The following is a 17,449-nucleotide window of genomic DNA, read 5'->3' as shown; positions in this document are numbered from 1 at the left end:
CTCCATCTGAATCTCCCACAAGCTCATAAAAATCCACATATCTCAAATGGAATCAATTGATTTTAACAGTCAAGATGCTCTTGTTATGTTTCTCTGTATCATTTAATGACTCCACAATCCATGCAGCCACTCAAGCTAGAATCCTGGAAATCATGCTGGAATTTTTCTTCTTCAAATATCTCCTTCCCCACAACATAACTAATCAAGCAATGCCAGAATAAATTCTTACCATGATTTCCTCACTACTCTCCTTGTGAGTGAGCTCACCCCTGACCTCTAATGCCATCTTCTACATTACCACTAAGGTTTGAATTCTGGCTCCACCTTGTGTCAGCTATGCACCTTGGGGAAAGTTATTGAACTCCTAAGCCTCTGTTCTCTCATCTGTGAAAAGGGGAACAGTATACAAACCTCTTAGGTTTGTACTGAGGAATAAATGTAATAATACATGTGAAATGCTTAGTCCATACCTGGTACAGGGTGAGTAATCAATAAATGTTAACTAGATATGCTGTCACTGTGATACTTAACATTTAATATCCTGTGTCCCTCATGATCTAACTCTCGCCTTTTTTATCATTCCCTCCAAAACTCCAACAAAATTGAGGTATTTGTAGATTTCTGTACAACATCCATGCTCTTTCACATTAGGGTCTTTGCATATGATATCCCTTTTGTCTGAGTAAAGGCTACTTTATTTTCTAGAATGACTAAAATCATACTAATCCTTCAAAGCCCTCAAACATCCCCAAACAGAGCCAATCTCATTTCTGAGTTACACTCTCAAATCTGAATTATCTACTTTTCATATAAGGTGCTTGGAATCTTTTTTGATCATCTAGTGGACACAGTTTCTTGGTATCATCTGAAGTACTTCTTAAAGCACAGGTTCCAGGGCCCCATTCCACATCTACAGAATCAAAATCTTTGGGGGTGGGCCCAGGAATCTGCATTTTAATTTTGCTACCTAGGTGATTCAAGCACCCTAAATTTAGATAAACATGGTTAAATTATCTTCCTTATAACCATTTTCATAAGCAAAATATCACAATCATACAAGTGCTTATACTCACCTGAGGGTAAAACGCTGAATCTAGCCTTGAAGCGTTGGAAATTCTTTTCACCATCACTTTTAAAAGGAATCACCATCATATTACCAGGACTGAATACCCGAGTGGCGTTCAAGATTTCACAAAGCTTGGCTGTAAAAGTTTTAGGGAACTTTGCTTTATAGTTACAAAAAATTAAAAATCAGAAAACAGAGGTAAAACATCATCCAATTAATTTTCTTCCGAAAGGTTTTGTTTTCTCCAACTTTGCTTTGTACCCTTCCATTTCATGTGGGAATCAAACACTAGTTTCAAGATAACAATGTACTATAATTTTATCTCACAGGAAAAACTCTATAGATAGGGCAAGATTATCTGACTTTTAGTATGCATAGAAACCTCAGTTGACTGTTAATTTATAGACAACGAGAAGAGGTGAATTAAAGAAAATCCCAGGGGCTTCCCTGGCACAGTGGTTGAGAGTCCGCCTGCCGATGCAGGGGATGCAGGTTCGTGTCCCGGTCCGGGAACAATATGCCGTGGAGCGGCTGGGCCCGTGAGCCATGGCCGCTGAGCCTGCACGTCCAGAGCCTGTGCTCCGCAACGGGAGAGGCCGCAGCAGTGAGAGACCCGCGTATCGCAAAAAAAAAATAAAGAAAAGAAAAAAAAAAAAAAAGAAAATCCCAAACTTGGTATTCCCCCTTCTAAACTGAGCATGGCTACACTTTATGTGATAGGTAACACATCTGAAATCTGCTTCACCTAAACCCCACTCTATATGGGTCCCGATCTGCTGCATTCGGGAATTGGGCTCCCTTCACCTGCCCTGATTATCCAAATAAACATTCCAAAGTTATCTATATTCCTGGTCTCCAACCCACACTACACCTAGCTGAGGGACACATAGTAGGTGTTAAGGATGTGGTAACATGGTCAGAACGGATAATTTTTCATACGCAGTAAATTGGTAGGTCAAAGCTGAAAGTATATTTGAAGAATTTAGTTCAAAATTTAACTTTTAGGGCTCACGTAGAAATTATAGCTTTGAATAATCTTTGAATAATCTTTTTTTGGTTACTTTTCTTGGACATAAAAATGAATATATCAGCAATTGAAGGGATTAATACAGAAAAAAATGTTTAAAATTTTACCTTAAATCTCTGCCAAAAATTTACTCAGTGTTAACATTTTCTTTTTTCCCTGGGACCTCCTTTTCACCTTCCAAATATTCTGAAACATTCTTCAAATTTTGCATGTTTCTATTAAAAAACTTTACTGGTAAATCAGTTGCAGTGATAGATTTTAAAGCTAAAGTTTTATGGCATCATGAGTTTCCAGTATAAGAAATTCGTATCCCCACTCTACCTCACGGTATCCAAGGAAGCCAGCCAATGCTCCAACTACTCTGGTTTGTCTCATACTTTTCAGATTAAATTTAAAGGACAGAATGTTACCACCCAACCCATGTTCCTCTTCAGGATCACCATAAATCACAACAGCATGAGTACCATTTTGGTTAAATTCAATACTAAGGTCTTCATATGTCAGCTGTACAAATTATAAACATAACCAGAGAAGTGGTCAAAGAGAAGATACAAACTTTTAAAGTTTCCCTCTATACGTTAAAGGGCTCTCAGTCACACCCTCATATCCCGTTGGTAGAAGGGTAAACAACTGCAGCCTCTTTGGAGGGCAATTACTACCAGATTTAAAGACACAAACCCTTTGACCCAGTGAGTCCACTTCCGGGAATTACATACATCCACATTGTCCAAAAACAGTGACACAGGAACATACCAGCATTGCTGGCATGGGCAAAGACTGGCAACTCACTAGAAGTCTGTTAATAGGGAACTGGTGTAAGAAGTTAAGGGACATCACACAATATAATTTAATGCAGTTGTTGTAAAGAAGCCCTCTGGGCTTATCTAGAAAGATCCCTGAGATATTTTTAAGTAGAGAAAGCACTGCCAAGCAATAGGAATATATACATGTTTGTAAATGCTCAGAATCTCTCTCTATGGATATTCCAGAAACTTATCAGTGTTTGATTTCAGGAAGTAGGATGCGAGTTAGATAAGTAGGAGACTTACTTTTTGTTTTAGTCTCTTTTAAACTGCTAAAACATTTTAAACTACATACAAAGATCCCCTTTTAGAGTTAAAAAAAAAAGCAAATAGAAGATCTTAATCATATGACAATTTAACAGTCCTGATGAAGCAAGTTCTGCTAAACACACACAGCTAATTTCTTGATGAAGTAAAGGCCTCCTTAGTTGCTTGCCTTTATAGTGTGTTTCTCTGGAGCATGAATCAACCAGTGACACCCTACATTCCTGGGATACAGGTGAGGATAGCCGGCAGAGTGAATTATCCCTTCCACCACCAGCACAGCCCCACTCCCACATCCTGAACCTATGGAAGTGTTGCGGAAATCCTAGGTGAATAGCCAAAGGCATTCCCTCTTCCTCACCCTCATATCACAGAAAAACAGCAGGGAATTGCATGCCTGATTTAATACCTACCTGCTTCTGAGTTCTTCCGTATAGCAGTAAAGGTAAGCTCAAAGCTGCTGCCACTGTTGTCTGTATCAGAAACAAAGGTAACTGTGGCCTCATTGGTCTCTGTCAGCAATGGTGAGGGCAATATATTTCCACAGACCTTACCTTAAAAGCAAAAGAAATTGAAACAAGATTATTGAAAAATGATGGAAACAAACTTAGACACGTGCTTTTCTGATACTACCTTCCATGAACTCTCAGTTCTAAATACACCAAAGTATACAGTAGTCTCTTTAATACATTCTACACTCTGCTTCAATAATTTATACTCCATTTACTTCCTCATACCCAATCTCACATGTCCAAATTCTACTCATCCTTCAGGGTATAACTCAAAGTCCAGCTCTCCATAGACATTCCCTGACAACCAATGGAAACGAGAGCTTTTCTGAACCCCACAGCACATATCCTACTCTACGTCATTTCCTACTTTGTGGTACACCTTTATTTACTTCACCAAACTGCAAGCTCAGTAGGGCAGAGACTGCTTTTACTCTGTATACATCCAGTACTTGGTATGATATCTGGTTTAATGATTGGTTTAAAGAATGATTACTGGGTAAAAAGGCCTGAAGCATGAAATCATTTAGTCAATAAATATTATAACCCTTAGCACAATACCTTGACTATAGCATTCTGTCAAATATTTCTGAAGAAATATTTATCCTAATTGTTGCCCATATGGAGACCTAGAGACCGAGGTCTATGCCAGCTCCAGAGACCTTCTATCACGCTTAACACATAATATTTCAATTAAAGTAAATATATCAGTTATGCTTACATAGCTTATAAGAGGTATTCAATAAAAGAAATGAAATGACATGAAATTACCTATTGTCATGAGAAAAAAGAACATTATAAAACAATGTAGAGTTCAGTGTGTACAGTTAATATGTATAGATAAATATACATCAAAATGTTAGCAACATTTACCTCTAGGTGGTAAGGTTATGAATGGTTTACATTTTCTTCCATATGCTTTCTGGCTGTACCAGATTTGGCAAACATGCACCCGCTTTTGTGGTAAGAAGGAAAAAACTGACATGGCCTTGAAAGGAAGTTTCTGACAATTGTGAGATCAATTTCATTCAATACTGCTATTAAACTTGAGAAAGGAATCGATAAACCTCAGGAAATATGCTGGTCTTTGCTTCTACTCTTACCACACACACTCTTGGCCCCTTCAAAAGGGCACAGTTTGCAAGATGAAATAATTTCCCTGTGTACAGAAATCTAATTTCAGACCCTTTAGCCCCTCTTTGGTTGTTTGGATACTCTAAAATGACAAATGAAAATAAATGTAGCATACTCACTAATAAGCACTCCACGGCTTGATTGTAAAGATACATAGTCATGGTCACATTCAACTTGATTTTCTATGTCTAAGCTTGTAAATTTTATTAGGATAACTTTATTTTCTGGTACCATTATTTTCCAGATACATAAGCTGCAGAGGAGAAAGTGAAGAAAGTATAATAAATGGCAGAGTCAAGTGTGACAAATAAGATCTAATATCTGAGGTTTAGCTCATAACTCAATACTAAAATTTTACAGGATATTAGAAGGTAAAAGGCAAAGGAAATTCTTTATGTGAGAATAATTTATGTGAGATTCTTTATGTGAGAAAATTCTTTATGTGAGAATAATTTATGTGAGATTCTTTATGTGAGAAAATTCTTTATGTGAGAATAATTTGTTTATGCTCAAATTGCCATCATTTCTCCAAGAGTATTAATCAGAGAATGGTCAGAAATCACCCTTTAAATTTCATTTAGTTATAAAATGCAAGAATTTTGATCTACGAATTTAAGAAACCTAAGATTCATCTCTCTAACTTATTAGTCTAATTGAAAATTCATAATATTCAGCCAGAAGTTGAATTATGGATTATGAACTATGGATTGACCATGCAGCATATTTTAACCCAAAGCAGCCACATCCTCCTAGGTCAGCCTAAGTCATAATCCCTGTAGCTGCGATGTTATCCAACTTCCAGTAAGGTAAGCTGTGACCTTTTACAAATATCTTTAGAAACATGTTTAAACATTTTGAAAGTAGTTTACATAATTTAACACACAATCATTTACCTTTATTTTTCTACATGAATTCATACTATTTACTCAAGAAAAGAAATCCCAATCGGCCAGACATTCTCAGGGTCTTCTATGGCTCACATGTATGTGAGTTCAAAGCAATTGTTTTTTTTGACAAGTGACCCTCTGTCATGATTTTAATTGTTCATTTATTTACTGTTTAATTGTTTTGAAGTATAGTTGATTTACAATGTTTCAGGTGTACAGCAAAGTAATTCAGTTATACATACATACATATATATATATATTTTCAGATTCTTTTCCATTAAAGGTCATTCCAAGATATTGAATATAGTTCCCCGTGCTATACAGTAGGTCCTTGTTGTTTATCTATTTTACATATAGTAGTGTGTATCTGCTAATCACAAATTCCTAATTTATCCCTCCTCACCCCTCTCCCTCCTTTGGTAACCATAGTTCATTTTCTATGTTTGTGAGTGAGTGAGTGCAAAGCAATCTTATCTGGAACCTAACACGTCAGAACGAGCTTCCTTCTAAAGCTCCATAGTCTTTATCAACAACCTTAGACCTGCTAACTGTCCCATTGCCCTCCAAGTAATAACTTCTCAGGACTGTAGGAGTTATCTAACCCTTTTATGCCCAGTTTCCAAAACCAAACACTGTAATTCTCACCAAACATCTTCTCCTTAACCAGAAACTCCTTGCTTTACTCTTTTTCTATTCAAGCTCATCATCCTGAACTAGATGTAAACATAGACTGCCTAAAATATTATTAAAACTACTTTTTAATCACTTTGATTTAAAAAGCAATAAGCTGCCTAAATACGACGATGCCCACTTTTCTAAGCACTTTAGTTGGAAAAGCACTCCATATCCATCTTCCTTCTTGGGATTCATTACCCCCCTCTGAGGTAGGCAGGAGAGAAATTACTCCCCCTTCTTTAAATAGAAAAACTGGCATTGATATTGAAAGAGTCATCACATCTCACATATAATGGGAAATACAGTTTAGGCTTTATGACTTCAAAGGCCACTGCTTTCTCCTGTTTTCATCATATTATTTTCTAATTCAAAATCTCTAACTCAAAGATGGAAAATAGATTTCAAGTCACATGCCAACCTTGATTTATTGTTAGTGATTGCTGCATTAAAAGGATTCTGAGGTCTAGTCAAGCTGAGTGAGAGAGGGGTACCAGAATTAATCATTAATTTATTCATTCAAATATCTAGTGAGCAGTTATTATATGACAGGCACTGTTCTAGGCTCTAAAAGATGTAATATCTTCCTTGGAAGGAGACCATCTGAATGCCATGAATCTGCCATTTCTGAGAGTCTAGTTACCACCTACCAGAATAAAGACAGGCTTGGAGAGACTATAACTCCCTGCTTCACTTTCACATTATCTCTTTCTCCCTTACCATTGGCTAATTAACTCCATTTGGAATTTAAAAGACCCTTCTTCCATCATTCAAGTTTGCTTAGCATGCTGGAGTCACTAAGTAGGTAAATTGGCTCCATGCCTTATTACATTTCTAAGACATGTCTTTTCACATTTGAACATTCTAAAATCAGAAGGATCTTACAATGGAGTCTTAAAGTTCGGTTAGAAGGATCTCACACTGTTAGTCTTACAATCAATGTATTGAAAGAGTGTTTCAAGAGAGGATTTGTAATAGTTTTGGCCAGTCACCTGGGGGTTGACTGCATACTACTTAATTTTTCTGCTTGAGGTGTTTTAGACTACACTAGTGGTGAAAATTTTAGACTACAGACTTGCATGAATATTAGCTTATGATTTGAATTCTCAGGAAGATTTGTACCCCTCCCTACATCCATTGCCAAGGTTGAGGCATGTAACTTTCCACATGAGTGGGCTTATGCCTTGTGTAGCCTTACACTGAAGGTATAGGTGTCCCACTTTTATATGGAGATCTCCTAATCTTGGGTATTTTGTTTTCTTTATTGGTGGTACATAAAATAACAATGAACAACCAGTCTGTTTTCGATGTATTGAAATATGGTACAAATTCATGCTGATATTGAGTTGTAATGTAGCTGAAAGTCTTATTCTCTTTAGTTGACTTCTTATTTTAGTCCCTACAAGCTATTTAATATCTTAACTATTTAATCTTAACTTCATTCTCTAAACATGAAGCAGTTCAAAGCTTACAATTACTAAAACATCATCTAGTGCAAATTCCTTCAAATTTCCCATAGATTACCTTGACATTTTCTGTTCCTTTCCCAGGAAAGGAATTATCTTCCTTCTTTCCAAAGCTAAATCTTTATTTGTTATGTTCTCATGAAACTTCCTTCACATACATATGTATTTCTCTTGACTAATCACTCTTACTCTCTCTCCTGCCCATAAGAACAGTTAGCCCTACCCTTCAAAAAGCAAAATCCCCATTTCTCTTAATCCTAGTGCCCTATTACCCAAAGCCACTGTCCCACCTTCCTCCTTCCCTTCACTGCTCAACTGTCTTCCTCATCTCAAACAATAGCAGCTCCTTCCTTCCTGTAGGTCACAAACCTTCAACACAATCTTAAGTCTTTTCTCTCTTGAAACCCAAATTTTCAAGTTGTTAGCAAATCCTGTGGCTCTACCACTTCTCACCACCTCGACTGTTACAAACCTGGTCAAAGCTGTCTTCATCCTTACCGGGATTGCTGCAGGAGCTGGTCTTTCAGCTCTTGCTCTTGCCTGTTCTATGGTCTATTTTCAACACAACAGCCAAAGAGATCCTTTAAAATGTGTCAGATCATGTTCCTCCTCTGCTCAACATCCTCCAGTGGCTCCATATCTTACAGTAAAATCCAAAGTCCTTCTCATGCTCTATAAGCTTGGCCACTCATAATCATGACCACTTTCGCCCTCTCTCACTTAGCTCTAGCTAAGTGTTGTTTTTTTTTTTTTTTTTCTGCCAGGAATATCCCTTCCCAAGATGATCGTTTGATGGCCTCACTCATTTCATTCAAGTCTTTGTTCAAATATCATTTTCAAAGTACAGTCCTCCTGAACATCTTCCCCAATTATTGAATAACCCAGCACTCTCTACCCCTCCTTCTTGCTTTATTTTTCTGTACAGCACTTAACATCTTCTACTGTATGTAATATTATCTGTATTATCCCCACTTTCCACCCCACAACTTGCCCCACAAAGGAAAACATTTTTGTCTGTTTCATCCTCTGCTGTATAACTAGCACCTAAAATAGTGCCTGACACATCTTAGGGCCTCAATTAATTTTTACTATTTGGTGAAGAGATACCAAGTCTTCAACAATCTCTTAACGCATTGTGAATATAGCTTCTAACCTTACAATTCTACTGAATCAGTTCCTAACTTTTGAATTACCATATCCAATGGCATTTTATCTGAACTCATTTTGACTTTTGCAATGTTTGATACTACTAAGAACACCCTCTGTCTTGAAAGTCCTTCTTGCAAAGATCTCTTCAATACTTCATCTAAATTGAATCACAAGTTCTCTGTCTTTGAGGGCAAATTGTCTGTCATCTGTGTATCTCTTATCCAATAGATAAATGCTTTCTAGAATCTCACGCATAGCCATCCATCCTCTGCTCAAATATCCACTTATAAAGGAAATTCATTATCTCCTGCGCAGGCCATTAAATCTCAGAAATCTCTCAAATTAGAAACTCCTTTACATTGTACTGAAATCTACCTTCTTCTAACATTTACCCTCTGCTCTTGTTCTCAGCTCAGCAGTTAATCAGAAGTCCAATTCTGCTTCTATGATAGCCTTTCAGATAAATCAAGACAGTTCCTTCCTCCTGTCAAGTCTTCTTTGGAGTGAATATATTCCTAGTTCCCTCCACCACATCTCCCAAGGCACTGTTTTGAATTTCTTTTGATCTTGGTCATTGTCCTTCAGGTAATTTCCAGCCTATCAATGTTCCTCTCTAACGATTGTATCTAGAGACCTCCTGCCCACACCCCAGCCCAGGACTCTAACAGAATAGGACTCTGGATGCTATTCGTCTAAAAGTTTAAGCAAAGATGGCAAAGGCTTTATTGGTATTATATTATTACTAGGTTGACTCACAGAAAGTCAACTTAGACTCTTAATAAGCCTTTTAAATATGGGCTGCAATTAAGCCACATCATTTCTGTCCTATACTTGTAATGGATATTTACATTAATTTTGTAAATTATAATCTCACCACCATTTTGACTTCCCATTGCCCATGGCATAAAGTCTAAGCTTCTTCACATGGAATTCAAGGTCCTCCACAATTAAGGCCTTTTTATCTTCATCGTCCACTGCTACCCCAGTTCCTACTTACATTAACATTGTTCTCCAGCTGCACTGGGACACACTGTCCAAACAGTCCTGATATTCTTCACCTCCTGACATTTCTTATACACAATTCCCTCTGCCTGGCATGATCTGTAGAAATCTGTTATATGTTAGAGCTACAAAAGACGTCATGAGCAATAAAATCATAACTATACTTCACTGTCTAGTTTCAATACCATCCCCTTAACTGAAGCATCTCTACCCCTCCCAACCACCGTACACATACCTCACAAATCTCTGCAATAGGAATTATTCTCTCCATTGTCAATAGTATCAACACACCTTGGTAGTGTTGATTATAAAGCTTATTTCACCTTGTTTTATAGTATAGTTATTTTTGTCCAGCTCTCTCCTCCTACCAGATTATAAACTCATAGAACTCTCATCTACCTTTGAACACCTTTCAATGCTCAATGCGATTTTAAAAATGAATGTAGAACACTTAAGAAAGTGAGATATTTGCAAAATTAATTTTTAAAGCTTAAAGATATTCTTAGGCATATAGAGGATAAGATAGGTAAAAAATTTTTTAAGATACTGAAGCTTATAGATCATGAACTATTTTCCCTCTTCTAGGCAACACTGAACAAAGTATTACAATTATCACAGAAATAAGTGGGACAGAATTAACCATTAGATTCCCAAAACAATCTCACTACCAGCTGCTGTTAATGTTAGATATTTGAATACATCAATTCAGGTTAAGTTCCAGTGTTTGTTTGTTTATTTATTTATTTTTTTCCTTTGGCTGTGCCCCGTAGCTTGTGGGATCTTAGTTCCTAAACCAGGGATCGAACCTGGGGCCCCTGCAGTGGAAGCCTGGAGTCCTAACCACTGGACTGCCAGGAAATTCCCCTCGTAAGCTCCAGTCTTAATGTTGATGATTCATACTAACAGGTATCAGAAATACCAATTAGCAAATATTTGTCATCCAATACCAGATAAAATATTTAGGGTTTTATGTTAATCAAATAAAAGTAATTGAGATACCAGATAAAATTGCCAAAACATGGCCCCTTAAAATGGCATGATTTGGGGGAAAAACCCAGGGATCATTTCTACCAGGGTTACGTACCGATTATGAGAATAGTTGCTCTCTTTCGAATGGGGATAACGAATCTTCCCATTTTCTCCAAATAATACTGTTCCCTGAGGTTTACAATCTTCCAAAACATAGGAAAAAAAGCTGATTATTTTGCTCAGCCATGGACATTTCAAGACATATTGTACAGACTCAGCTTGAAGCTATATAATTTATATTATATAATTCGTATTTATGGAAATGCATTTGTTTGCAGGTGCCATGACCTATACTTTGTATTTGCAGACTTTGTTAGGAAAATTTCTAAATCATAATTTTAAAAATATATAATAATTTTATTAATTAACCATCTGATATTCTTTACAATACTTTTTACTGAGGTATAATTGACATAACATTATATTAGTTTCGGGTTTATGACATGATTTGTTATTTATACGTACTTTGAAACAGTGAGTATAGTTAACATCCATCACCATACATAGGTACAAAAATTTTTTTCCTTGTGATGAGGACTTTTAAGATCTACTCTCTTAACAACTTTCAACTATGTAACATAGTATCATTAACTATAGTCATCATACTGTACGTTTTTATCTCCAGGACTTATTTTATAACTGGAAGTTTTAACTTTTGACTCCCTTCACCCATTTTGCCCACTCACCACCTCTGGCAACCACCAATGTGTTCTCTGTATCTATCAGCTTTTTTTTTTTTTTTTTTAAGTCCACATATAGGTGAGATCACACAGTGTTTGCCTTTCTTTATTTCATTCAGGATAATGCCCTCAAGTTCCTATCCACGTTGTCACAAATGGCAAGATTTCATTCTTTTATATGGCTGAAGAGTATTCATAATATTCTTTACCTGAGTTCTTCAGATTTAACAATTATCCAATTTTCTCAAATCATGAGTCATAGTGAAGCTGTCAAGTTATAGTGTATGAAACTAATATGGTGTTTTCCCATCTCTAACTTCCTGGGTTATAATAAAATACCTTTGTATAATGATATTAAAGTAAAAGTACACAAATTTTAGCAATGACATGGCAAGTCTCCAGCATTCATTCAGAAATTTCAGACTCCTGTGTCACATTTTAATTGTTGGAAGCTAGAACAGGCAACTAGGCAATGAGAAGCTTAGAAAGATGATATTAAGAAGGTGTTATTTAAATAAATTACTTGTCACATTCTGATATTCATTTGACTGTGGAATTGATGGTTATTGCCTGATTTCATTGCCACTTTAAAATATTGTTACCATTAACCTTTGTTCAGCGCTTGTTAACCTTACGCCGGCCTCTCGCTGTTGTGGCCTCTCCCGTTGCGGAGCACAGGCTCCGGACGTGCAGGCCCAGCACCCATGGCTCACCGGCCCTGCCGCTCTGCGGCACGCGGGATCCTCCCAGACCGGGGCACGAACCCACGCCCCCCGCATCGGCAGGCGGACTCTCAACCACTGTGCCACCAGGGAAGCCCTCCATTATATTTTTTTGTACTCCAACACTCCCTACTTACCAAAGTTGGCTTTGTGTTTTAGATATAGCCGTGCAATATCAAAACTCACACATCCAAGTCTGTTGTATTTAGGATGGATAATAATTTCTGAGACAGGAATTTTCTGTTCCTCCTTATCCTTCTGAAAGAGGTTATACTCCCCAGCAGTCACAGTCAGATGCTTAATTTGCTTCCTAAAACCAAACAAAAATCTTTCAATAAGTCTAGCTGTCTCCCTCAGGAAAGACAGTCTTGGTTTCATGTAATTAAATGAAAGTGATTAATGTACCTTTAAGCATTTCTAAGTCTTAAAAGAAGATGTATCTTTATTAGTGATTATTATCAATTGTTATAATTCCCTGTAAATTATAGGTAGCTATAAAAAGTCATGGTTTTCAATCACAGAGTGTTTACATTCTGTGAACCCTTTCCCCTAGCGTCAATTGTCTTTCTGCATAAAATATTTGTGTCTTCTTTTGTACATAAACCAGTCTATATATGCTCTACCATTTTAAGCAAGATAGGTTGTTCCTAGAACTGTCCTTCTTTTCCTTTTACTAGTACCCTCTTTTAATCTAGTCAAGTATCTGTTATTTCCACAGTATTTTCCCCTCCTAATTACTGAAACTCAGATTATTAGAACATTAGTGCATCTGTTCAACATTTGATGTTAATACTTTATTAAAATAAGTAACCATCACCCCTACCCCACCACTAACTCCACAGATCATAGATGATGTCTGGGATCTTTGGGGTCTCTGATTAGTAGGGTAGGAAGCACAAGAAATCTTGGGATATACACAAGTTTCTGGGAATCAGGAAGGTCAGTGGGTAGGTGGACCAGAGGGAAAAATTAAGAAAGGGACTAAGAATGAACCTTGTATGGTATTTAGGGTGTCGAATCTCCCAATCCTATTGCCATGGATCAAGGTTTGATAAGTAATGGAAATCCACAACTTACTCATCGAGGCTAGCCAGGCAGTGTGCTGCTGTAACCACCAGATCATCTTGAATTGAGCTTCCTCCACAGAAGTGGTGCCTACCTAATTTCAGGGAGACCTGCCCAAGAAAAACGTTATGAACACAACTAATATACATCTCCACACAGATGTCATCTCCTTCAGAAACATTTGAAATCAACTCTTCTAATACGATGTCACATTAAGACACTGATATAAATTGGTTAGGAAGAGATTTCCTATGAAATAAACTCTTTGACAGTGAGGTCAAGCGGGGTCTGGAGAAAAATTACATGTTAACCTGGAGTTGTAGTATTTGAAACAAAGGAAATAATTCACTGTTTCCTCATTAAGAAATCAATGTCTTTCTCATACCCACCTGCCACGGGTGTCCACCAACTGTTGAATTTCCCCATCTACTAACTCTAGAGAAGAACCCCGATTCCAAGATAGTTTCCATACTTTTCAAATCAACTGCACGAATTCCGCACTTCAGTCCTGTGTGGGAGAGCATATGTGTGAACACACACACACACACACACACACACACACACACAGCACCTTATGTTAGCGTTCACTTTATCCTGATTTCCACGTTCGGATTTTCCTGGCCTGGCTCAGATGTTCTGGTGTCACTCAGCTGCAGGCTATCCCCTTTCTTTTCTCAAGATACCCCTGACACTACACAACTCATTGACTAGAACTTGCCTCGCGACTCCCTCTGCCCTTTACAGCCTGAGCTACCTTAATAAAAAAGACCTGGGCACTGCATGAGGGCCTCTCCCTCTGGTGGTGGATTCGGCGCTTTCTCTGGGAGGGTGAGCATCACATAATTTAGGTGGAATGAAAGATACTGGAGAACATGTGCTGCTCCGGAACAGAACTATTAGGTTTTAAGTTACTTCTACTTGGTTATCTTTCCTTGGAGGAGAATCCTTAGCACAAGCATGATTAGCAGATGTGCCTAAAAACTTGAACTCCAGAATCCAAAGGATTGCAGAAGAAAATCCGGCCCAGGCCCTTCTTGGGCACACCTGGCTGTTCTCCTTTCTGCCCTGGGGAGGAATGAAGTCCCCTTGCCGGCGCTCAGCCGCCCGCAGTCTCGGCGGCGCACAGCGCCGGGCTCACCTCTGCTCCGCCAGGGGCGGACCGCGAGCACCAAGAGCAGCAGCGAAGCAGCCCCAGGCGGCGTCCGCATGGCGCCCGCGCGCGGGGACCCGTCGGTCTTCCTCAGACGCCGGCGGTGCAAACCCGGCGAGGAGAGGCGCCGCGGCCGCAGGGTTCGTGCTCCCGGAAGCGCACGCGCTCTTCACTCCCTCCAGCGGCGCCAAGGGGCCGCACCTGCGGCGCAGCCGGGCGCACAGCTTTCCCTCCTCAGGACCAGCCGAGCCTTGGCAGCTCTCGGGCCGCCCAGGTGTCATAGCGACCCCGCCCTCCGCCCTTAGAGACAGGAGCGAGGTGACCTCGAGGGTGAGCCTGGGCCAGATGCGGGAGCAAGGGCATCAGTGGCCTAGAACGCTCAGCGCAGGTGAATTCTGTTCCCAGCCAGGGAGTGTGGCCCAAGCCCAGGGTCAAGGAAGCTGGGCACCCATGCAAGACACAGGCAGGCTGACCTCTGAAAGGAGGACTCGTGAAAGCTTGAGTATGTAAAGGTACCACCCTGCTTCTAAGAAGCTTGTTGAAGACCGTGACACTCCCAAGTTTTCAAAGGGAGTGGATGTGAAAGATCAGGTTTCTACCCCGTTCCTTTTCTGAGTGGCAGTGTTATCATCAACTTCAGTGGAATGCAGCAAAACTGTAGGGTCCAGCATTTAACAGTATTAAAATGAATCCACTAGCAGTATTATCATGTCAGCATTTTTTCAATAATTATTTTCTAATAAGTAATTTGTAACGAGTTAGCTTGAGACTGGGAGAGGAATAAAGCCAGAATTTGTAATTGATTTCTAATTTATCAAAAAATGAGGGCAAGGCTAAGTGAACATTTTATATATATTAACTAACCTAGACACCAGTCCCCCAGCCCCAGTGATTTCACTTTTGCATAAAATAGAAATAAACGCTCCTTGAGGTAGGAGGGTAAACAAATTAGGGAGACAGGCAGGTGGTAGACAGAAGGACAGGAAAACAGAGACAGTCGAGGTGGAGGGAATGCAGGTCCAGGGACAGGCAGCTGACAGTCAGAGAGCGGCAGAAGGGAGCAGGTGAATTGGGAAGCTTCTGGCAAAAAGCTTCAAGAATGTGATTGGCACCCAAACTTGAAACACACCATCTCAAGCCTTCTTGTCTTATGAAGCTAAAAGGGGTTTCCGTGATTTTTATGTCCCAAGTCTTACAACAAGGAAAAGCTCTTAAGTTGCACTGCCCAACAGAGTGGACGTTAGCCATGTACGGTTATTAAAATTAATGTTAACTAAAATAAAATAATTTTATTCCTCAGTCGCTCTAGCTACATTCTAGTCCTCAATAGCCACCTGTGCCTAGTGGCTACCATATTGGACAGCACAGATATGGAACACTGCCATCATCAACAGATAGTTCTGTTGGACTGAATCGTTCTTGAGAGTAGCACCATTTTAAGTATTTATTTAAAATAGTCACAACTTGGATGGCAGCTTGACTGAGTAGATGACTCCTGGGTTTCAAGCTTGGGTGTCTAGGGGACACCAGGAGGGGACTTGGTAAGGTAAGCTGCCCATTTCTGAAAATACACTGCTACATCTGAGTGCTGTAAAAGAACTCTCCAGGTGGTGGCTGTCTGACCCATGGCCCTCACCACTCTCATCTCCGAGTTTCGCTTTCACTGTAGTGACCTCACAATTATTACCATAACCATCTGTGGCCCCAGGGGCACACTACTCTCCAATAAAAGCTCAGACCCTCCAATGGGACGCAAACTCCTCTCTTTCTTCTTAGCAAGAGAGGGTCAGATTAAAGTCACTACAAAGCTGTTACAAAATAAAATAGAAGGAAAGAAAAAATGAACATGTGCTGTGCACGTTGGACCCACGATGTTCAAGTTCATGGCTAACCTCGTGAAGCTTACAGACCCTGTCCCCTTGCAGTCTTGTGCACATGGTACACACACAGTTTTGCAGGATCTTCAGTGGTGTGTTTCACACCTGGGAGTCTCCATGGGGTTGGGCACTGTCTCATTTCCTGTTACATCACAGCTCCCTTTGTTTCCAGAGTTCAAACTCACAGCCTCAAGTGAGACCTTGTCCTTCTATACAGGAGGTTGATCCCTTTCTGGCTTGACAAAATAATGCCTTTCCATTAAGTAGAAAAAGAGCCATTCAATACGAATTGCATACATAACAAAAGCCAGGTCATTAGTTTTAGATTTAAATTTGCTAATAAGATGATGGTTTAAATATGTTGGGTTTGTGGTGAACTTGAAGGGTCCAAATGGAAGGGTTCTCTTAATTTAAAACAAAACAAAACAAACCAGAAAACTTCAGAAAAGGAAAGGATGTCAAGCAGAGTGGGCTGGACTTTCCCAAATTGGATTGGGAAATCTGCCTTGAGTTTGAACATATATCTTCATTAGGGCAGCGAAATAATGATCTGCTATTGGAGGCCTTCCAAGACTCTTGATGGAGGCCCCAGCTCTAAGCACAGTTGTAAACTTAGAAGTGTTAGGACACTAACCCATGAACAATGAGCAAGTCATGGGGTAAATAATATTTTGTTTAAAATATGTTTTTCCATTCGCGCTAAACCACTGGTCTAAACTCTCGAACGCTCATCCCAAGTCCCACAAGACCTAGGAATCAGCACTAAAGTGATTATTAGTGATGTTAGAAACAGCAACTTGATTTGAATATTTGTTGCAGAGACAGATTTCACTAGGTTGCAGAGAGAATGTGAAGGATGCAAGTAGAAAGAATGAGTGAAGACAATTTATTCAAAATAGTCTGGCTGTGAAGGACGTAAAGAGATGCAGTAGCAGCCAGAGGTGAAA

General features: G+C 39.2%; 1 protein-coding gene across 1 annotated transcript in view; it reads right to left on the bottom strand.

Moving 5' to 3' along the window:
* Positions 1-13,999, bottom strand: part of OVCH1 (ovochymase 1) — a 63,378-nt gene extending 49,379 nt beyond the window's left edge. Inside the window, exons 1-10 of the mRNA XM_032646961.1 lie at positions 13,865-13,999; positions 13,488-13,585; positions 12,548-12,720; positions 11,064-11,151; positions 4,923-5,056; positions 3,574-3,714; positions 3,333-3,463; positions 2,507-2,597; positions 1,074-1,202; positions 803-985 (exon numbers count right to left, since the gene is read on the bottom strand). Of these exons, the coding sequence (XP_032502852.1) occupies positions 803-985; positions 1,074-1,202; positions 2,507-2,597; positions 3,333-3,463; positions 3,574-3,714; positions 4,923-5,056; positions 11,064-11,151; positions 12,548-12,720; positions 13,488-13,585; positions 13,865-13,999 (1,303 nt within the window). The remainder of the gene's footprint in view (positions 1-802; positions 986-1,073; positions 1,203-2,506; positions 2,598-3,332; positions 3,464-3,573; positions 3,715-4,922; positions 5,057-11,063; positions 11,152-12,547; positions 12,721-13,487; positions 13,586-13,864) is intronic.
* Between the last annotated feature and the right edge of the window lie 3,450 nt (positions 14,000-17,449).

This window comes from Phocoena sinus, chromosome 10, assembly GCF_008692025.1.
Source record: "Phocoena sinus isolate mPhoSin1 chromosome 10, mPhoSin1.pri, whole genome shotgun sequence".
Classification (NCBI taxonomy): domain Eukaryota; kingdom Metazoa; phylum Chordata; class Mammalia; order Artiodactyla; family Phocoenidae; genus Phocoena; species Phocoena sinus.
This window is presented reverse-complemented; position numbering and strand designations above follow the sequence as displayed.